This window comes from Pseudophryne corroboree, chromosome 4, assembly GCF_028390025.1.
Source record: "Pseudophryne corroboree isolate aPseCor3 chromosome 4, aPseCor3.hap2, whole genome shotgun sequence".
In the NCBI taxonomy this organism is placed as follows: domain Eukaryota; kingdom Metazoa; phylum Chordata; class Amphibia; order Anura; family Myobatrachidae; genus Pseudophryne; species Pseudophryne corroboree.
In genome coordinates this window covers 792,377,459-792,400,504 of record NC_086447.1, presented here as the reverse complement: position 1 = coordinate 792,400,504, position 23,046 = coordinate 792,377,459, and the positions used below count along the sequence as shown (strand labels likewise).

General features: G+C 42.8%; 1 protein-coding gene and 1 pseudogene across 5 annotated transcripts in view; one reads left to right on the top strand and one right to left on the bottom strand.

The window, feature by feature from the left end:
• THADA (THADA armadillo repeat containing) overlaps nt 1-23,046 on the top strand; it is a 1,252,206-nt gene that overhangs the window by 322,030 nt on the left and 907,130 nt on the right. For all 5 annotated transcript variants that reach the window (XM_063918333.1, XM_063918332.1, XM_063918334.1 and 2 more), the window contains exon 22: nt 3,831-3,940. In XM_063918333.1, coding sequence (XP_063774403.1) covers nt 3,831-3,940 — 110 coding nt within the window. The remainder of the gene's footprint in view (nt 1-3,830; nt 3,941-23,046) is intronic.
• On the bottom strand, nt 1,813-1,931 carry LOC134912252 (5S ribosomal RNA; annotated as a pseudogene).

The following is a 23,046-nucleotide window of genomic DNA, read 5'->3' as shown; positions in this document are numbered from 1 at the left end:
TGTAGAACTTCGTATACAGATTCAGACTCTAGCTGTGTACACACTAGACTATATGCTCCATGAGCGATATCGTCACTGTTTTCCCTTGAACTTCTGGGTAAACGAGATAGTACATACACACTGAACGATATCGCTAATGATATCACTCAGTGACGTCATCCTGCCACCACCCTGATTTTCAGACAATATAGTCAAAATTGACCAGCATGTACAGACGACAGAATACTTCATCATCGACCCATGGGAGTGGGCATCATTGACAAAATAGTGCGTACACACTGGACGATATCATCCAGAAATATCTATCAACCATATTGCTAATAGAAATCGGCTAGTGAGTACCCAGCTAAAGTCAGTCGCACACAGATGTGTGTCGTATATCAAATTAGTCAGTGCAGTCTCATGAAGAGGTTCTGTCACATCCATTTTGCGACTAAGACACATTTTTGGGTGAAAAAAGATGCCAAACAGATGCTAGCGCAAGCTGAGTCACATGGGACTAAGCGTTGGGAAGGGCTGTTTGGCATGACTGCAGCAATAGTGTGTTTTTGCTCAGTATTCACTACTGAAAGAGAGGGAAAGGGTCCACAGAGGACAAGGTCCTAACAGAACTCTCAAAGCTTAAATGGATAAATCAACAGGAACAGATAGGATACATCCAGGGATACTAAAAGAGCTTAAGAGGGTGCTGGTAGTATTATTAACAGAATTTTACAACCAGTCACTAGCTACAGGAGTAATTCCAGAGGACTGGGAAAGAGGGAACATAGTCACACTGCACAAAATTGGAAGCAAGGAAGAGGCAAGCAACTACCGGCCAGTGAGCCTTACTAGATGTAACTCTCTTAAAAGAAAGAGTTGTAGATTATCTCAAATCCAGTAATTAACAGGTTCCCAAACAGCATGGATTTTCTGAGGGGAGATCATGTCAAACAAACCTTTATTGGCTTTTTATTGACTGTGTGACTAAGGTAATAGATAAAGGTGGAGCCGTAGATATAGCTTATCTAGACATTAGTATGCTTTTGACACTGTCCCACATTGCAGACTGCTAAATAAACTCAATGCAAAAGAAAACTGAGTTGTTCCGCACTGGTAAATGATATCAGACAGAAACCTTTATTAACCGGTATAGTGTTTGAGACCGACTTTGGAAAATATAACACAGTGTGTAAATATACCGTCGGTGGTGCTCCTTGAGTCAGTGGGTTTACATGCGAAAATAAAAAAGAGAAAAAGAAAGACTCTGTGCTGGGGCACTCTTATATGAAAAATTAATAGACAATAAAATGTAAAACCTTTATTATGAATCATCTAAAATATAGTGTGACAATCAAGATATAGTATTCTAAATGAAAATATGACGGTAATTAATAAACAGTGGATACTGCCTTGGTGAAGAATTATTTAGTACAATAGCAGGAGTAGCCTCGCATATGTCTACTAACCATAAGTAGATGGCTAAATTCTCCTAAAATGGTATCCCGTATATTGATCTTAGCACCAGTAGGATCACGGGTTTGTTGCCTAATTTGGTGTTAATCCACCTTCTGTATAGATGTCTAACAGTGGTGCCACCATAGGCATATTGATGCAGCAGGTTAGACAAGAGTGTATAGCCTGCTAGGTAAATTATGAAATTTATTAATAGGCTATTGAATAAACAGTGAGAAAGTAGTACTTGAGCCAAAAGAAGATGTTAAGTTTGAGGAGAGGACTTGAATGTTCTCAAATGGAACCTTTTAACGGTATTATTTTCTATATCGAAAGGAGAGAGAAGAGTAGGGGAATGTTCCTTCTGCTTTCCAGCCAAGTTTACTGCACCTGGTGTTCCTTGGCAGTCTCCCAAACAAGTACTGACCAGGCCTACCAGAGCTTTGCTTCCAAGATCAGACGGGATTAGGCGTCTCCTGTGGAGTATGGCCGTAAACAGCTGGATGAGAGAGTACTGATTCCAAATAAACAGAGATGTGCTTCTGCTGTCCAGAAATAAAACTCCGCAGGAGTTGGTCACTACCACTGTAGAGACTGGGGCTGGATGAGAGAGCACATTAGCACAGACGTGCAGGGGTGCTAGAAAAGAAAAAATTATAGCAATAAATGCCCATATGGCATAAATTGGGTATATAAGAAAAAAGAGGAGATAACTAATTATAGATGATAGTTTGATTATCCCAAACGTATGTATTACCAAACCGCACTTATACAGATGTGATGAAATTATACAAATCTGTGCATTCTATTGGTATGCAGAACATGGGAGACATACAATTAGTTAGATGTGGGTCTAAAGGTCCATACACACTTAACGATATAATGAGCGACGTCGCTCATTTTATCGTTAAGTGTGTATGCCGCCAGCAACGACCGATGCGCGGCCCCGCGGGTCGGCAACGATCGTCGCTGTCGGTAGGGCATGCATGAAGGATGTGGACTGTCGTCCACGACCTTCATGCAGGGCTGGCGGGGGCGTGACGTCACTGAGCGATATGAGCAGTCATATCGCTCAGTGCGTACAGGCGGCCGCCGACTGGCCGGCCCGGGAGGGGGAAACGTTAGACGATGTCGCTCACAGAGCGACATCGTCTAATGTGTATGGGCCTTAAGAGTACCTGAAATAATAGCCTAAAAATTTATTGCAATGAATATATGCAAACATTTTTTTTAAATATTGCCAATTTCAAACCAAAGAATAATTATTCGTCAGTGGAAAATATAAAATGACACATACATATCATTGTCTGTCCTCAAAACTAATCAGCAGTCTGACCACATTTCAAGCATTAAAATACAATCTCTTTGCAGAGAGGAACGTATAGCTCAAGATCTAATGCAAATAAAATTAATGGTGCATAGGGAATGACAGTAAGCTTGCTATGTATAATACAGATCTGCCCAAATGGGCGTTTACATGACCGGGATATCACCAAAGAGATATGGGCTGCGCGCTGCCCTATATCCCCACCACCAAACGGACCGTTTCACCTATTACAGGCTTGTTCACCAAAAAGGAATTTTTTCCAGTTTGGAATAAGGCTGTAACATAACAAAATGTGGAAAAAGTGAAGCGCTGTGAATACTTTCCGGATGCACTGTACATTTAAGGCCCATACACACTTGACGATGCACACATCGTTAACGACCGTCGTTAACGACTTCCCTTGAACTTCCCTTGAACAGCTGAGCAAACGACATGAGCATACACACTACCAACGACCAAAGACCAAAGACCATAGACCATTCATCGTTGAAGCATCCAAGCTGAACAGTTTATTAAAATAATGAGCTGGGAACAGGGCTGGTGAACAGTGGCTTGGTCGTTGGTCGTTGGTCTTTCACACCATACACATTCAACGACGTCTCTGGTCGGTAACGACCATAGTGGAAATTGAGCATACATGCTCCACAGATAAGCGAGGGTCGTTAACGTCCCGCGGGGCCGCGCATCGGTGGTCGTCGGATGCAGACACACTTGACGATATAATGAGCGACGTCGTTCATTTTATCGTCAAGTGTGTATGGGCCTTTACTGTGTGAATTAGATTGTAAGCTTGCAAGAGCAGGACCTTCTTTCCTCATGTGCCTTTCCTGTTCTTACTTACACCATCTTACACTCCATACTCCCTTTGATGGCACCTAACCTCTGATTTTCCATATGGGTACCATATTCTCTTGAACTGTAAGTGCTGTTTTCTTGTTTGCTCATTTGATTATGTACTGTGTAATGGGTGCTGTGGATCCCTTGTGGCGCCATATAAATAAAGGATGATAATATTAATAATCAGGACAGGTTTTTTTTAGTGATTAATACTTTTCTCTTTTCACTGCAGGTGAGAGAAATGGGGGAGTATTTCAAGCACCACCTCTTGCAGTCCAGGCACAGAGGGGCATTTGAACTGGCTTATGTTGGCTTTGTGAAGCTCACAGAAATGCTGATTGGGTAATTACAGAATTTTATGACTATTTTTACAACATACAGTTAATAACATGGAGGAAGGAACAAAACTGAAACAGGAATAATATAGGGAAGATCAGGACTAAATTGTTGATGCGAAAAAATTGAATACCGTTAAGCAGTGTATAATATTGAAATTATGTGGAAGGCAATGGTGCCGCAAGATAAAGAAATACTCTGAAGGACAATGGTTTCTATATAAAAACTTTTGTGAACCTTCGCTATAATGATAGAGAAGGGTGGGGAATAATTCCAGCCCAAAACAATTTCATTTCATTTCATTCTGATAGCTATAAGTTTATGTCCTACCATATATTTGTAAGAGACCTAGGCCCACATTCCGAGTTGAACGCTAGCTACTTTTGGTCGCAGCACGGCGATTAGATGAAAAAGCAGCATTTCTGCACATGCGTACGGGCCGCAGTACGCACGCGCTAAGTTATTTTACACAAACCTATGCAGTTTTACACAAGATCGAGCAACGCTGTTCTGTCGCTCTGTTGATCGGTGAGTGACAGGAAGTGGGTGTTTCTGGGTGGTAACTGGCCGTTTTCAGGGAGTGTGTTAAAAAACGCAAGCGTGACAGGTAAAAACGCAGGCGTGTGGGGAAACGGGGGAGTGGCTGGCCGAACGCAGGGCGTGTTTGTGACGTTAGAGCAGGAACTAAACTGTCTGCAGTGATCGCAAGGTAGGAGTAGGTTTGGAGCTGCTCAGAAACTGCATGAAATTTTTTTCGAGCAGTTCTGCTAACCTTTCGTTTGCACTTCTGCTAAGCTAAGATACACTCCCAGAGGGCGGCGGCCTAGCGTTTGCACTGCTGCTAAAAGCAGCTAGCAAGTGATCAACTCGGAATGAGGGCCCTAGAGCGTAAGGGAAATGTTGCCCAAGGGCCAGTTTTCAAGAGCAGGGGACAGTGGATTGAACTACTTGATTTATGAGGACCAGAACCACATTCCAGAGATTAAGTAATATTGACAACTTCAGAACATGTGAATAAGTCAACTTACTGCCTATTGAGCAAAGAAGAACAGTTCAGCCATATTTTACACAATTTATATGAATAATCTAGTTCAACTTTTCTGCATGATTTATACATTTTGAAATTTTAAAAACCTTTTGACATATATGTTCCCAATCCTTGTCAGAGAAAAATAATTTGCAGGTCTGTTTCACATTTGAGATAGTTGGGAATTGTTTGACCCTTGATAAATGACCTAAAGACATTATACCGGAAAGAAATTCCTCCCTTATGATTATCCCTATAAGTTTAAAGAGTGAAAAAAGAGAGCTAAGAAAAATGTTTGGATAATCTGAAAAAGGATCCCAGTGATGGATTTGCAATACTTATTAAAATTCCGAGTAGGAATGTCAAATTTCACTCTTCACTGGGCAAGTGACAAAAGAGTGTTCTCTATAAACAGGTCCTGGATTTTAATTATACCCATATCTATGCCATAAAGAAAGGTGCAGTTCAGGAATCCGCTTTGAAAGACCTAGGATGGAGAGATAAGAGGAGGGGTAATTCTTGAGTTAAGTTTAACATTAAGGGGGAGATGTATCAAAGGTTGGTAACAGATAAAGTACTAACCAATCAGCTGTTATTTTTTTCAAACAGGCTTTAAAATTAAATTTCAAAGCTAACTGGCTGGTACTTTATCTTCCTCCACTTTATCTCTCTCCAAGGTTTGATACATCTCCCCTTTGTCTCAAACTGTAAGAGTATATATAGTGATACTAATTTTAGTAAGAAGTCTCATAGGTTCGTAATCTCCAACAAATTTGTCAATGAGAATGGGTCAGATATCAATCTCTAAAACACTGCGTCTTTATTGGTAGAAGACAATGTAGAGAGTATATTCACAGGCTTGGGCCAGGTCACACAGGTACATACAGAAAATAAACAGACAAACATAAGAGGTCCTAGCACTTCCCATGCCCAAAAGTAATTCTGCTGCATTGGCTTGCAGCTACACATGCCATGCTCTCCTGCATAGCCAATGTCCATAGTCCCTGGTGCTGCAAACTGGTCCCTGCTCACTGGCCCCTAATAGGCATCAGCGCAATGCATTGTAGGTGTTTGGGAGTTTTAAACCCCTCTCCAGCACCTGACTTCCTGCTGTCTCTGGGTGAGCTGGAAAACCCAGACCTCCACCTCCAGCTGTGCAATTCAGAAAGCCTGGAATTATAAACCTCCACTACAGGTGCAGAATGTGCAAGCCTCGTTTATTTCTCTCTTGGAGGGAGCTGATCCCACCAGAATGTAGGCAATTGTGGTGAGACACAAGCCCTCTCGCCACAACCCTAACTGGTAAATTCAGGTTAATTCACAACCAGGCCTATTTTCAGCTTAGGTGTAAACACTTTATTCTTTGCGATTCTGGGATATTTACTTTTCCAAAGAAGGTATGTGCAGTAACATAAAATGTATTGATAACCAGGGGAGCGAACTAAACGTGGGATAGAATGAAAAAGGTGTAAGATCTTACAGAAGGGATAATTTTGATGTCTGCAATCCACCCCAGCCACGAGACCTCCTGGCTAGCCACCATTAGAAATTCCTGTCAAAACAGTAAATAATTACTGTTCATAATATCTGAGTGGTGGCATAATATCTGAGTGGTGGATAGGATGCATATAACTAACCAAGTAAAGTAAAATATATACCTAAGGTATATACACTGCTCAAAAAAATAAAGCGAACACTAAAATAACACATGCTAGATCTGAATGAATGAAATATTCTTATTAAATACTTTGTTCTTTACATAGTTGAATGTGCTGACAACAAAATCACACAAAAATGATCAATGGAAATCAAATTTATTAACCCGTGGAGGTCTGGATTTGGAGTCACACTCAAAATTAAAGTGGAAAAACACACTACAGGCTGATCCAACTTTGATGTAATGTTCTTAAAACAAGTCAAAATGAGGCTCAGTAGTGTGTGTGGCCTCCACGTGCCTGTATGACCTCCCTACAACGCCTGGGCATGCTCCTGATGAGGTGGTGGATGGTCTCCTGAGGGATCTCCTCCCAGACCTGGGCTAAAGCATCCGCCAACTCCTGGACAGTCTGTGGTTGGTGGATGGAGCGAGACATGATGTCCCAGATGTGCTCAATTGGATTCAGGTCTGGGGAACGGGCAGGCCAGTCCATAGCATCAATGCTTTCGTCTTGCAGGAACTGCTGACACACTCCAGCCACATGAGGTCTAGCATTGTCTTGCATTGTCTTGCATTAGGAGTAACCCAGGGCCAACCGCAGCAGCATATGGTCTCACAAGGGGTCTAAGGATCTCATCTCGGTATCTAATGGCAGTCAGGCTACCTCTGGCGAGCACATGGAGGGCTGTGCGGCCCTCCAAAGAAATGCCACCCCACATCATTACTGACCCACTGCCAAACCGGTCATGCTGGAGGATGTTGCAGGCAGCAGAACGTTCTCCTTGGCGTCTCCAGACTCTGTCACGTCTGTCACATGTGCTCAGTGAGAACCTGCTTTCATCTGTGAAGAGCACAGGGCGCCAGTGGCGAATTTGCCAATCTTGGTGTTCTCTGGCAAATGCTAAACGTCCTGCACGGTGTTGGGCTGTAAGCACAACCACCACCTGTGGTTGTCGGGCCCTCATACCACCCTCATGGAGTCTGTTTCTGATCGTTTGAGTAGACACATGCACATTTGTGGCTTGCTGGAGGGGTCATTTTGCAGGGCTCTGGCAATGTTCCTCCTTGCACAAAGGCGGAGGTAGCGGTCCTGCTGCTGGGTTGTTGCCCTCCTACGGCCTCCTCCACGTCTCCTGATGTACTGGCCTGTCTCCTGGTAGCGCCTCCATGCTCTGGACACTACGCTGACAGACACAGCAAACCTTCTTGCCACAGCTCGCATTGATGTGCCATCCTGGATGAGCTGCACTACCTGAGCCACTTGTGTGGGTTGTAGGGAGGTCATAGAGGCACGTGGATGCCACACACACTACTGAGCGTCATTTTGACTTGTTTTAAGGACATTAAATCAAAGTTGGATCAGCCTGTAGTGTGTTTTCCACTTTAATTTTGAATGTGACTCCAAATCCAGACCTCCATGGGTTAATAAATTTGATTTCCATTGATAATTTTTGTGTAATTTTGTTGTCAGCACATTCAACTATGTAAAGAACAAAGTATTTAATAAGAATATTTCATTCATTCAGATCTAGGATGTGTTATTTTAGTGTTCCCTTTATTTTTTTGAGCAGTTTATATTTAATGTTTTTTTTTTAGATAATGGCATAAAACTTGGGGAAATATGGGGGATAGTGCTCGAGACTGAGAGGTGTTCAGTGTCAGGCAAGAAGGGCTGGACACAAACAGGAAAATATTGTCTCCAATGCGATAGAGCTTATGATAGGTGGTGTCTGTGGACCTTTAATCAAGTCAAAACTCCTTATGTTCTCTGCAAATGGCTCTGTAGCCAGGGTGGATTTGTAGTGTCATGGGGCATGTGTGTCTCATCCCGTTGGTCTTTTTAAAGGTCGATAAAAGAAAGCTGTTAATATAAATTGTAGCTGATTAAACATCATGTAATTTAATAAGGGCTTTGAGGAAAACTCTAGAAAATCCAGACAGGTATCCCCAATCAAGCCTGTTGAACGCTTTTTTCGCATACAGAGAAAGCTATTTCAGGGGAGTTGTTTGTTGGTAATTATCGCTGTAATATCAAGCACACTTTGTCTGGTGTTCTCCTAATATACACCACTTACTCTTGATTAGTATCTTTTGGAAGTATAGGATTCAGCCAATCAGCAATCACCTAGCATAAATGTTCGAAGGGCAATGTATGTATCATTTGTACATTTCCTAGGATCTTTCCCAGGCTTAGGTAATGATTTGTGCATTTAGCATTTGCTTGAGACATGTGTGTCTGTGATAATTATGTGAAATAAATTAAGGCGATTTTGCCTTATCTGTGGGTAGGGAGAGAACATCCAAGGAGTCGAGAAACCCAGAAAATAAATCTGATGCGGATGATTGATAGAGTGGATGAGGTTATAAAGTTGTTCTCAATAGAAGCAAAAGGATTGGATAATTATTAGCAGTGTTTGCACTGCAGTGTTTATGATATAAATTACGGCCGATAGGCCATAATATATATCGTAGTTGCTTTATTTCTAAATTCAGTGTATTGCTCCTGAAAAAACGAAATGTTAACTGTATTTGCCCTAACAAGTAAATAATGACCAAGGCTCTGAGCGATATCCATTATTCTATACATTGCACTGGAGGCTGCTGGCTACTCCGTAGGGGTTTGGCTAGATTCCCATTTAGTGATAGCATACAGTACCTTCCACAGTACGTTTAAATAGCTATGAGAATTCTGTGACTATATGAAGCCATACGGACGAAAGCTGAGCAGGTATCCAAGGTGACTTTTAGGGCACGATCCAACTAGGTGCAAGTCTGTGAATGTGAGTTTGTTTCATGAAACTCGCAGACTTGCACCAATGCGCATACCTGAGAAATGCAACATCCAATTAGAAATTAAAATTCGAAGTAATCACAGTGAGGGTGTGCAAATTTTCTACAAAATGGTAGAAGTGCATGAAAAAGCGGGTAGACCTTCCTGGAACCCAGATAAATGACAGCTTCGTTAGCAGAATGATATAAAGATGTGATAATCCGTTCTTACGCAAGAACTGATAATCACATCTTTTTTAATATATTTCTGTACAAGATTGGATAACTTGTTCTTGATAATTGTCTGTTGCCTTTTTTTAGCGCCCGGCTGGATCACACATTTATTCTTTTGTTGGCATTCAGAATGATATAGAGGAAATAATTGCATGCTCTTAAAAGGGGTGTAGTATGGTATGCCGGCGGCCAGCATACCGACGGCATACCAACAGCTGGGCGAGCGCAAATGAGCCCCTTGCGGGCTTGCTGCACTTGCGGTGGCACTACGGTGCGCCACGCTATTTATTCTCCCTCCAGGGGGGTCGTGGACCCCCAAGAGGGAGAAAAGGTGTCGGTATGCCGGGTGTCGAGATTCCTGCACTGGTATACTGTGCGCCGGGATCCCAACAACCGGCAAACTGAATACCACCCCTTAAAAGGTGTCAAATGGCTGAATTGTGTAATTTTTATTTTTTAAAATAAAAAAATATTTTTAAAATAAAGCAAATGAATATTGTTAAATTACAAACTAACGAAAAATACTAAAGTAAAAAGTGATTTTGAGATAAGTGAAGGTCACACTGTATTTATTTATTTTTTTAATATAAAAGCAATTATTATTTAAAATAAATACTTCAATAAAATTTGGATTGCATAAAAAAGATGAAAAAGTTGATTTTGGGGCATTTTGAGGCCATTTTTTTTTCCAACTCCAATAATGACATGTAATTATTTGTTCAGTTAAGCTAATTGGAAACTTTTAAATGTCAAATTAGTCATAAGTGGGGATTGTCCAAGAGGTTCTGAAGCAAGTCCCAGCATTTTTACATTAATATAAAGATTTTCCCTATGGTGGTGCACAAAAATAAAAGGTGAATTTCCTCTGAAAAACAATGTGAGTTTGGAATTGGATTGCAAATACAAATTCTTGTAACATATACTGTAAATACGTTTTCCTACTGAACACTGAAGTGATGATGTGAGCATGTATATATGATTCTATATATATGTTCTCGTTACCTGTGTAGTTTCGTAAACATTTCTAAATAGGATTGTTCTTTACATGCAAGGACTTTATGAAAGTGCCGTGTTATAGACATGTTTATGGACATTAGGAGAAGTTTTGTGTCCTTCACAGGTTAATTTGTCAGATCATAGCTGCATCTCTAGGATATGGTAATGGATCCCAACCCTTTTCATGTTATTACACGGCTCCTGACACACGTGTCTTCATTTTATTTATTTTTTTGGGTGACACACCTGTGTAATTTAATTAATTAGTTCAATTATGGTTATAAAGAAAACTGAAAACATAAAGCTATGGGGTAAGCAAAAGAATTTATTAAGCATTGGTTTTATTTTTGCAATAAATAAAAATCACACTTGATCCACAATGTTTATTTTATCGGTCTTTTATATTTTATTTATTGTTAACCTGTCACATCTAGGTTTTGAGACTTGTCTAGGCTAGAACTGTGACACAGTAATGTATTCCAACAGCACACAGGTGTGCAAGGGGTGGTCTTCAGTATGCCGACTGTCGGGATCCCGGCGCACAGTATTCCAACAGCACACAGGTGTGCAAGGGGTGGTCTTCGGTATGCCGGCGGTCGGGCTCCCGGCGCCGGTATGCTGGTCGCCGGGAGCCCGGCCGCCGGCATACCATACTATACCCGTGTGCAAGAATATAATAATTTAGTAACGATACGTTACATGCTTGTTTTTTTAGAATGTTTTTGAAAAACTTCCAGGTTGTGTTTTTTAAAGATAGATGAATATTAATCTTAAGAGTGATAAAATATTACTAGTTGACTAACTTATGATAAAGCTCTCTCGCCGTCCATTGAGCCTCTTACTAGCCGCTAGTGAAGGACGGCCAACTGACAATGAGAACAGATTTCATAACTGTTCAAAGACTGCATTATGGGGCTAATTCAGGTTGGATCGCAAAACACGATCCAACCGGAATTTTTACGATCGCCCCGTGGGCACATGCGCAGTACCCGTCCTGCGCATGCACTCGCACTTTCTGCGGGGGGAGGGAGGTGGCCACAGAAATTTCGATTGCCTCTGCCTGTCAATCAGGCAGGGGCGGGAAACGCGTCATTTCCAGGGAGGAGACGGAGCGATGCGGCGTGAAACGGGGCGGAGTCGGTGTATCGTGGGCGTGATCACGGCGGCTGAGTGACGTCACGCGCAGCCGCCGTGATCAGGGAGAAGGCGGCGGGTCTCCTGCGGGCGCAGCCAAGCTGCCCCCGGCAGGAGGCTTCCAGTATTTCTGCTAACAAGCAGAAATTGCGATCACTCGGAATTTCTCCTTGTTGAAGGGGGAGGAGGCTCCGGTCAGCATGCTGGACGGCTTTGCCCAGCGATGGGTGGCCCCCAGCATGCTAGGAACAGGATGGCAAATTCTGCTGATTAGCAGAATTTGCTATCCTTACTGATACCCCTTTTCCACTAGCTCTAAAAACACGGGTAAATGCGTGGGGTCGCGCATTTACCCGTGTTTTTTTCTAGTGTAAACGGCCCCCCCTGCAAATTCCTGGATCAAGTGAGCTTACCGGGTTGAACACGAGTTCAAACTGGTAAACTGTGCAGTGTAAACGGAAGCCGTGTCGATGCGACACGGCTCCCGTTCACAGTGTATGGAAAGGCGGTGCTGGGAGATCATGTGATCTCCCAGCGCCGCCCCTGCCGCGTCACCAGCAGTGTCACCAAACCGGCAATATGCCGGATTGGTGAGCGCAGTGTAGAAGGGGGCTCTAGCACGAGTCGCAGCCGTGTCAGGCTCCCGGCTGCGACCCGTGCTAGCTAGTGGAAAAGGGGTATGAATTAGCCCCCATGTACAGACAGAGGGCTGAACATGACACCAAATAGAGATGGTAATGAAAGAAAATATTCAATGTTCATCACAAAGTCGCACAGTCAAGTTCCATTCATGTAATAATGTAGTGAGAGATTGCAGCACACACTTCTTTCAGTTTTCAGTCTGATAATCCCATATAAGAAAAGCCATGGAGACGACCTGCCCAGTGCCTTTTCCTTTTGACCCCCCTCTACCGCGCGCACACACACACACACACACACACACACACACACACACACACACACACACACACACACACACACACCTTTACAGTGTATTCTGTATTCACAAGTTTCCAGTAGGTTATTAACTTTTGTGCTAAAATTCCAGCTGCAGTATGTGCCTTAATGGGGTATAGCAATATCTATATAAATTTCTATTGTTTTTATTGACGTTCCTCAATTGACAAAAGATGATTTGCAAATATGCATATTCAATTTATGCATTGAAAACCATTTACATGTTCTCCACCTCAAGCCACTGGTCACACCTGAAGACTAGTGGATGGTGCTGAATCTCTGTTTAGAATTCGGATGTGCTTCTAATGCTCTTATACCCCACCCCACTCTACTCTGTGTAGCTTTTCTGCTGTTGTTCTCTTTTTGGCATTGGCCTGTGCATATGGGCTTTACCTGCATCTCTGGGAAGTTTGGCCTGAGATCTGGTTCCTGCTCATTCGATACCATGCTAACATTGCTGCAGGTAGTGAGCATTGAAGACGAAAGTAAGGACAGTGGCAACCGTACAAACAGTGAACACAGCATATGCGTAACATGGAATTGGTAACCACAGGACTTCTTTGATTAACTACTGTATGGCGATCTTCCAGTGTTGAACTTATGATACAGTATATGGACTGAAAACAGGAGGACGGCAACAGTTAAGGACTGATTGTATGCAGCATTACTTGTACTGTCCTGTTAGGTGTGTGTGTGTCTGTCCAGGCATGTTATGGTTAGATTAGTGGCATTCACCTAGAAAAGTTTTATACATAACGAGGGAGAGAGAGTCCATAGAGTAAAGTGCTCTACACACTTGCCGAAGTGTGCGGGCGATATGAACGATCTTGTTCAGTAATGAAAGAGAAATTGTCCATTTCACTCAGTGCGTATGTGCCAACGATGAACGATGTGCTCCCCCGCGGCCGTCCATAGTTAGTTCTCCGTCGTTTTGCAATGCAAGTCAGCTTGGACGATGATCGATCATCATTCAGATCGATCATCGTCAAAATTTAATGCATCGGCAAGTGTGTAGGGTGCTTCAGACCAGTTGACATGAAGACCGTGCATTGGGGGGCCTTTTTTATTTGATAACTGGCTCTAAATTCAAAGAGTATAGAATGGACCTGTTGATGAAGAAAAGATACCCTTATTAATCTTGTGGTAAATTCAGGGTATAACAGTATGTATGAATGCATCGTGCCCTTATTGTCTTACATTCATATTCATCCATTTGTTATGGTGAAATAATGAGGGTGAGATGTGATTTACAGAAGGGAGATGTCCATAAAGTAAGAAAGAGAAGAGGGGCATGTTGAAAAAAGTCAAAGGCTATGTCACGACCGCTGGCCGATTCTCCAGATACACCAATCCGAGAATCGACGTCCGTGACTACTGGATTACTTTAAACACGACACTCCCACCAGCAAGAAGATTTTAGCAACTAAACGCTAGGCCGTCTTCGCTACGACCTACAAACACAATAATTAATACGTCACAAAATAATAACGTGGAGTATGAGGCCTTGGGCATAAGAACACAAAACCAAAACTAAAAATTAGATGTTTAATTTCAAGAATATCTACAGAGTTTTTAGTTACAAAAAGAGTTACAAATATTATAAGAAATATTTAAAAGTACACACCGATTAGGATACAATTTCAAATAAACAAAATGGAGGATAATTTCAGAAACCTAACTTACTCAACAGCAGGTAGGCCTCCTGTGTGGAGGGATTTCACAATGTAAGAGATATGGTGCATTCCCAGCTCCTGACTGCTTCCCTCAGAAATGAACAACACAGTGTGGGTGAGAGGGGCAGATATAACCCCCTCACAGTTGCGGCCCCCACCTTTTCCTTAACTCTCTCAATGCTGTGTACCTGGGCAGTGAGAAACCAGATTTCATTTGGGTTTTACTTTTTATACAGCTATCTCCTTAAGTTTCAAGAGGTCAGCTTTCTTAACCTGGCCTGGCTTTTCTGTAATGTCTCTTCTAACTATAGTTTATAGCTTCTTAGATAAGGGCCATAAACTAACCTCTGACTCCCCACTATACATCAAGTGTCCTCTACTCCCATATCTGTGTAGCTATTAGTTTACCTACAGCAGAGGTTCGCAAACGCGGTCCTCAAGGCACCCCAACAGTCCAGGTTTTAGGTATATCCATAGCTCAGCACAGATGGTTAAATCAAATTGACTAAGCTGCTAGTTAAGTCACCTGTGGCCAAGCATGGATGCATTAAAAACCAGGACCGCTGGGGTGCCTTGAGGACCACGTTTGGGAACCTCTGACTTAGAGGACAGGCTGGCATCCAGGTTGTTTCACATAATACATTACATTATACATTTAGACATTACATACAGGTTTTATATTGCTGGATGCAAGTAAATGTCCCATTTTGCCACAGGCTATAACCGTGACAGTCTGAAGGGCTCTGTTACACAATGGGTGGAGGGATGTGTACTCTGGTGAGGAGTAAGGCATAAGGGTGTGAACCATGGAGAAGAAACAAAAATGGCTGGTGGGACTGACTTATAATGAGGTGATGGAAAAACCAGATGAGGACATGGGATGGAGAGGGATCTTAAGCAACAGAAGAAAGAAGGTTGAGAAAAGAGGCATAAGATGGGCATGAAGTTGGATACTGCAGGATGTGGTCAGTGCTTCTTAAAGTAGGAGGACACTACAAGGTGAAGTGTGGTAAAGAGCTGTTGGGGAGAAATACAACGCAGCTGAAGGCCATGTTGGGGGAGACGCTGTGTATGTACAGTATATTTATTTGTTCATCCCTTACAGGAATTGATAGCTTACTGGGAAGTTGCTTCAAATTACATGTGAGTTCAGCTTTCAGACTAAGTCATTGCATGTCTATTAAATCCACATTACAGTAATTTCTCATTTCCTTACCCACACTAACTGCCAGGAAAACGACTTATTAGTGCTGCTTCTAAACAATAATAGTATGTGTGAAAAAGCTGAAAATAATTATATAGCGTTAATGAAATGCTATTCTCACTCCTCTGCAGTGAGTGTATTGTAGGACTATTTGGTACATGTTGCAGATGAAAGAAGTCCTTACAAATAGCTAGAATTGAGGATAATTTTTTTAGCATATATGTTTTTGTCTATGATAGACATAAAGGAGTATTTAGTGGGTAGAAATTACAATATTTGTGGTATGTTTACAGCATAATTGTGTGTTGCTAATAACTGTTGAATTAAAGTGTGTGATGCCAGATGCAGCATGCTATTGATCTTAATGGAATATCTCTGTATGGGTTGTGTTGACTCTGATTGCCAGTTACTTCATTTCATTCACAGTCAGTAAAACAACCCATAGCTGTTTATTGCAGAGCAGCTGAAACTGCCTCTATACAAATGCTTATGATAAGATGGTGGAGTATATGGGGCAGATGTATGAAACAGTGAACAGAGTGGAGAAGTTGCCCATGGCAACGAATCAGCTGTTACGTATAATTTATTAGAATGCACTTGGAAAATGTCACTTCAAAGCTGATTGGTTTCAATGGGCAACTTCTCCACTGGCTCACTTCCCCACTCTTTTCACTGCTTTATACATCTCCCCCTATGTACAAATCCATGAAAAGAGATAACGTGGATGGAAATAAAGTACCAACCAACCAGCTCCTATATCCAATCATTTTATCTCTCTCCAAGGCTTATTACATATACCCTTGTATTTTTTACAGCCACCTATGCTCTACTGCTTTACATTCAAGACTGAGGCTTGCTGTGAAAGCTCCTCAATTAAAGTGTATTAATTGCTTATACACAGAGAAGGCAGCCATTTTGTGAACCGTGCCAGTTCATTTCTCCACGGTTTGACTTTGAATTGGTCACAGAATCACTCCATGGCAATAGTTCCACAGTAAGCAAGAAATGGAAAAATTAAACAGCTCATGATGTGGTTTGCTCATATTTTAGTATGTTAGGGTGGAAGATTTACCCTAAAGAAGAATCATTAAGGAAAACCATTGTACAAGATAGCGACAAGTGTATGCACAGAATATGTTGACGACTAGTTTTCCAGGGGGCCTAGAAAGCAATGTGTTTGCTGATGATGGACTTAAGAATGCTAGTTATTATTGTTTATTTTAAAGAGCCACAGTGATGCTCGGTGCTGTACAGTTGTTAAGTAGCATTCATAATAAACAGTGACGTGCACGATGCCAACAGAGATTAGTGAGGTCACTAATTTATTTTAATTTTATTTTGATCTCTTTATTTTGGGAAGTGGAGAGCAGTACAATACATCAAAAGTTACATCCAGAAATACATTGAATCCAGACATAGTCCAATTAGCGTTGCATGACATATTACACAGCTAAATATAATACTGCTGTAAAGTCCACTTGAATTTTTATGTTTTTCTAAACATATAAAACTAAAGCAGAAAATAAACACAGATAACATATTTGAATAGGGGGGGGGGGAGGAAATGAGGCAGGGGACCAAGTTGAGATAGGTAGAAAAAATTAGGAACCTCAGAATGATTGGGATGAATACCTTCCATCCGTATTGAAAAGTGGTAGGGCCATATCTATGGGGAAAGCAGCATGTGAGTCTATAAGGTATAAGGCAATTGTCTCTGAAAATGTTGGTACCAACTGCAGAGACTTTATCTACCGAATCGTGGAGAAGGGCTGTATTATATTCCATTGAGGCCACAAACCAGATTTTATTAATCACCGCCTTGGCGGTCATTTGATCCATCTACCTGCATCCATATTTGGAAAGGAACCCGCCTGGTCCAGCTGCCGGTGTTTAGCCTGGAGGGAGTAAGGAGGAATTCCGGAGACTCCAATCTTTTGCTCTTTCCACTGCTCCATGCTGGGAGCTTGACACGGTACGGTTCCAATCATATATACGTAATGTGAAGGACCATACTTTTTAATTGGATGGAAGAAAAATCCTTTTATATGTTTTATATGTCTTATATGTGTTTCTTATGCTATATGAAATAAATTTGAACCAAATTTTTAAGAAAAATACTACACTATATATCGTTTTTTCTTCTGTTTGCATGAACACATACCCATAAGGAATATCAAGGTTTGAAGAAACTTGGACGAAAGCAAGATCAAAGTCATTTACAGAGAAATTATTTGGAACATTTACATAGACTTTCCTATTATTCCTCCAGACTTTAATTTTTAAGAATTATGTTACTTCTATGCAATTCAACATAAAGGTGGTAGCGCCAAAGATATCTTCAATTACCTATTTCTTTTTAGTTTTACGCATGGTGATTGGGAATCACTAGAATCTATCTAGGCTGCTTTATCCCACCAAGCGCTATTTTCTACTCCACATATTTTTGTGTTAAAACTCTCTGATTTCTGACCAGTCCTCCTCCTGGATAGTCACGCCCAAATCGCGTTCCCAGGCTAGTTCGAATGGCTCACTGGAGGAGGGGGGGGGGGGAGCTGGCCAGTAGAGAGTACAAGATTGATATAACGCCTTTACGATCAGGGGTGTAAAAACACATTAATTCGAATGGAGCTGGGGGGGGGGTCTGAGTTTGCCGGGCATACTTAGAAAGTGTGCAAAACTGGTGATCTGTATACAGTCAAAGTGTCTAGTGAATTGTTCGCCATATTTCTCACATAGGGCTGAAAAGTTCGGTGGGGCAAAATCCCCCAAGATATGTACAAGCCTGGTTATACCCACTTTGATCCATGGTCGCATACAGGATGCCATACAACCCATAGGAAATTCGGGGAGTTGTCAAAGGAGACGGGTAGGGTACCAACTTGAAATTGTTATTGATGCTGTCCCAAGTTTTTAGTACAGACTGAACACAAGGAGTGATACTGACCAAGGCTGGTTTCATATGTGGGGGTAACCATGGGAGAGAGCTAACCTGGTGATAATTAATCAGATTATTTTCCAGCAGCACCCACTTTTGCACCCCTCTTGAGTGTGCCAGGCCACTCTGTGGCTCAGTTGTGCAGCTTGGAGGTATCGTTCAAATATAGGTAGTCTAGGCCTCCATTAGTCGAGGATTTAGCCAAACATCTCCTACTGTGTCTAGGTGTTTTATTAGACCAGATAAATTGACCGCATAAAGATTGCACGGTGCGAAGATATGAGGAGGGAACAACTATAGGAATGGTTTGAAATAGATAGAGCAATCTTGGAAGTATAGACATTTTAATTGAATTTATTTTACCCATCCAGGAAATGCACATGGGAGTCCATTTGGCTATATCCTATTCAATGTTGTGCAAGAGAGGGATATAATTAGCTTTAAACAACTGATCATAGTGTTTTGTTATTTGGATTCCAAGATACTTAGTGGATTTAGGCCGCCAGACATAATCAAAGTTCTGCTCCAGTAATTGTATTGAGGTGTGGGGAAGGTGAAAAGTCAATGCTTTGGATTTAGTGCTATTCACCTTGTGTCCCGATATAACACCATATAACGAGAGTTCAGCCTGTAAATAAGGGAGAGATGTCAGTGGGGACGATAAAGAAAGCAGGACATCGTCCGCAAAAAGTGAGATTTTGTATTGGGAACCCTGAACTGAGATCCCTTTAATGTCAGGATTCTGCCTAATATGAGCAGCGAAGGGTTCAATATTTAAGGCATACAACAGAGGAGACAGAGGGCAACCCTGTCTGGTGCCATTTGCCAAGCCGAAAGAAGAGGAGCAGAGCCCATTAGTTGAAACTATGGCCGCAGGGTTATGATACATGGAGTGCAATGCAGACATAAAGAGTGGTGGCCCTTATGAGAGTCCATCGGATCAATAGAAGCCACAACAATCAAATGGTCTGACCAGGCATTTGAAATAATGTCTACCTTCAGTAATGTGTTTAGTAAGCTACTGCATCCAAGAATCATGTCTACACGAGTGTACGCACCATGGGGGATAGAAAAGAAAGTATAGTCTCTGGAGGACGGGTGATGTGCCCGCCACGTGTCAAATAGACCAGCCTCGGCCATGTGTCTCTTCAGGTTACCTGGGGGTTTATGCTAAGAGTGCAGGTGGGTGTGGCCACTTCTGTCTAATTCTGCTGATATTATATAATTGAAATCACCACCCACCAGGAGGACACCTCTGCGCATGGATTGAATGTCTGCGAAAAGTTTCTGGAAAAAGCCACTTTGACCCACATTTGGAGCGTATAAATTCACCAGGGTCAGAACCTGGGGGCTCAATTGACATACCAGTATAATATAACGCCCTTCGGTGTCCATGGTGGTGGAAAGGATTTGAATTGGGACCATGGTCCGCAACATGATAGCCACTCCATTTGTTTTTTGATGCTGAGAGGAATACACTACGGTAGGGAAGCGTCTAGATACCAGCGATGGGTGAGATGTTTCCTAAAATGTGTTTCCTGAAGAAACATATCCCCGTGATGAGTGTTGAGCGTTCTAAATAGAAGGGAGCATTTGTGGGGGGTGTTCAGTCCCTTAATGTTCAGAGAGAGTACATTAAAAGGCATAGTAATAGCTTGGTAGGCTCACTCTACTACTACTTGACCACATGCTGGGGAATAGAGGACCGAAAACAAATAATGGTAATTGCAGAGGGAGAATTTAAATATGGATGGGAGGAGAGGGGTGGGAGTGTGAGCTATAGAATTCCTCTCCAAAAAGAAGTGCATTCACTCATAGTGGGTCCAGTCAGGGGGGAGGGGGGCAGGTGAGCTTAGAGATACAAGCAAACCTGGAGGACCTGAGTACCGGGAGTGAAAAAAAAAGAAACAATCAATTACCTGAAGAGCAGAGAGAGCTTAAATGGGAGGGATAGCTATCTATTTAATCCTGACTAATAGGGGGGTGGCTTGGCCTGAGAAAGCCAGGAACTATCCACCCGGAACCAAGGAACCAAAATAAATGAGTTACTATGGTAAACATAAAAGGGAATAACATTTCCAACAACACAACATGTAATAAACAACATAATAAACATAATACAGTTGTAAATGTTTAACAAATCCAAACATGAGAATGATGTGGAAAGTATGAAAACTAGGGGAAGGTCCCACTTCCTAATATCGCAATAGCCATTGGACTAGTGCAAAACAACTGGAGGGTGATGGTGATGTATAAATTCCGGGACAAAATGGACTACAGTCAGCTCGGTGAACACATAGTCCAGGACCCATATTCCAAAAATTACATGAAAAAAAAGGAGGTCAATTTAATATTGAGTAGGTTCTCCCATTACCTGCTAGGCAAGCCTCTTCAGGGCCGCGTAGAGCCGCCCAAGGCGGGACCGACCGCCGTCAAGGAAAGCTGAAGTCGGTGAAGTAGGTCAGATCCTTCCTTAGGGTTGCATATCGATACCGGACGACCGTTCATGTCCACTGTCAAACGGAAGGGGAATCCCCATTTGTATTTGTATCCATTGTCACGGAGGACTCTAGTGATGTCACGTAACTCCCGTCTCTTGACAATGGTTGAAGGGGTTAAATCTTGGTAGATTTGCAGTTGGGGATCTTCAAACACTATGCGAGGTAATAATCTACTGGCGTTGGATAGCTGGTCCTTTACTTTAAACACCACATCTCTCGGAGGATCACTCTTTTTGGGTTTCGGACGGAGGGTTCTTTGAGCCCGTTCAATATGTAGAGATTGATCCTTAAGAGCAGGGACCAGTTTCTGAAAAAGACGCGATAGGTATGGTTTCAAGTCGCGGGGTGTGACCGACTCAGGGATGTTCCAGATTCGGAGATTACATCGTCTTTCCCTATTTTCAAGATCTTCGGTCTTGTCCCTTAGAAATTCTACTTCCGAATACAGGTAATTGACATCCTGAGAGAATTCCAGTAGACCTTTGGAGTTAGAGTTGACTTTGGTTTCCAGTGCAGCAGTACAGTTAGAGAGAGAGGTCAAGTCGTTACGTAAATCTGCAAATAGTTGTTGGTAGTAAGAGTTTTGCTCAGTTCCGACATCATCTCCTGGATATCATTGTTTGTTGCAAAAGAGTCAGCAGAGGGCGCATCCACTCCCGGGGAGTTAGCCGTAGAAGCCGGGGGAGAGTCAGAGGGATGGAGTGATGTCGGCTGTAAAAGGTGTTGCATAATTCCCTGTCGCGTATTCTTCACTTTAGCGTTGTTTTTGGACATGGTGAAAATTGGAACAGCGCTGGTATAATGAACAAGCAAAACTGTAGAGGTTCCGGGTGAACAGTGGAGAGAGGTTTAGAACATATCTGTGTCAAATAGTCTCCCTATGGTGGGAGCCGCTTCAGGGAGGGACACGAGGAACACTACGCTGCACCCGTAGATTTTTAAGTGAATCCAATCTGCAGCCGAAGTGTCGGGAGCCCAGCAGGAGGTGGTCCGCCCAAATCCCAGGTCTCGTAATCCAGAGACCGTCAGGGGGGGCCCTGGCCTGGTTTGTGCCGTCCGGAAGCTTGGTCACATTTTCAGATTCCAACCTGCGAGGAGTCTGGAGAACCCTGAAGGAATGGTCGTACAGGCCACAAGGTGGAGCTCTATGGCTGAGCAATGTTAGGGAAAGTGTGGTAAAGGCAGACAGAGAAATGATCAATCCCAGAATGCAGGCTTTTGAGCACACACTGGGGTCAGAGGACAATGCCGCACTCTGGTGTTTATAGTGTAAAATAGGAGTGGAAGGGCTCTATACAGTATTCTGGGGGGATTAAATGTAGGTATGAATGGAGAGGCTCTATACTGTATGCTGGGGGGTATAAAAACTGGGATGAATGGAGAGGCTCTGCACTGTATGCTGGGAGGAATAAGTGCAGGGAAGAATGCTAATCATGGGGCTGGTGTCAACTGACCATGTAGCCGCCCTGCTTGTGGAGACCTCCTGTTGTGTGTGCAGCAGGCAGAGCGCTGGAAGTGCGGCTCCACGTCTCCCTCTGGCTTCACCTGCCGGGTCCCGTACACTTAGCCACCGGTCATCAGCGTGGGAGAGCACAGGGACAGCTCCGGACAGGCGCAGGAGAATCCTCCGGTCCTGGTGGACGAGTTCGGGGCTCCGCCGAACTGAGCTTCACGGCGGGCGTGCAGCAAAAATTTATCCCGCGGCTGCTAGCTTCAGAGTAGGCCGCAACCTGCAGGGGTCAGAACAATGGCCCCCCCGGCTCTGCAACCACACTCCGGTATGTCTGGGGTCACACAGGGGTAACGAGGGGTCAGTAAGGGGCACAAAGGCAGCTTGGGCAGTGAAATGAGTCGTTAAAGGCAGGAGCTCTGTCTCTGTACGTCTTGCTCTCATTCCAGCCAGTCCACGCCCGATAAGTGAGGATCTTAAGTTAAGGTGTACAGTAGATGGTCCAGTTTCTGAGAGCTTACAGTCTAGTGTGGATGGTGGGTTTATAGAGAAAGCATAGGAAAAAAATAAGTAAC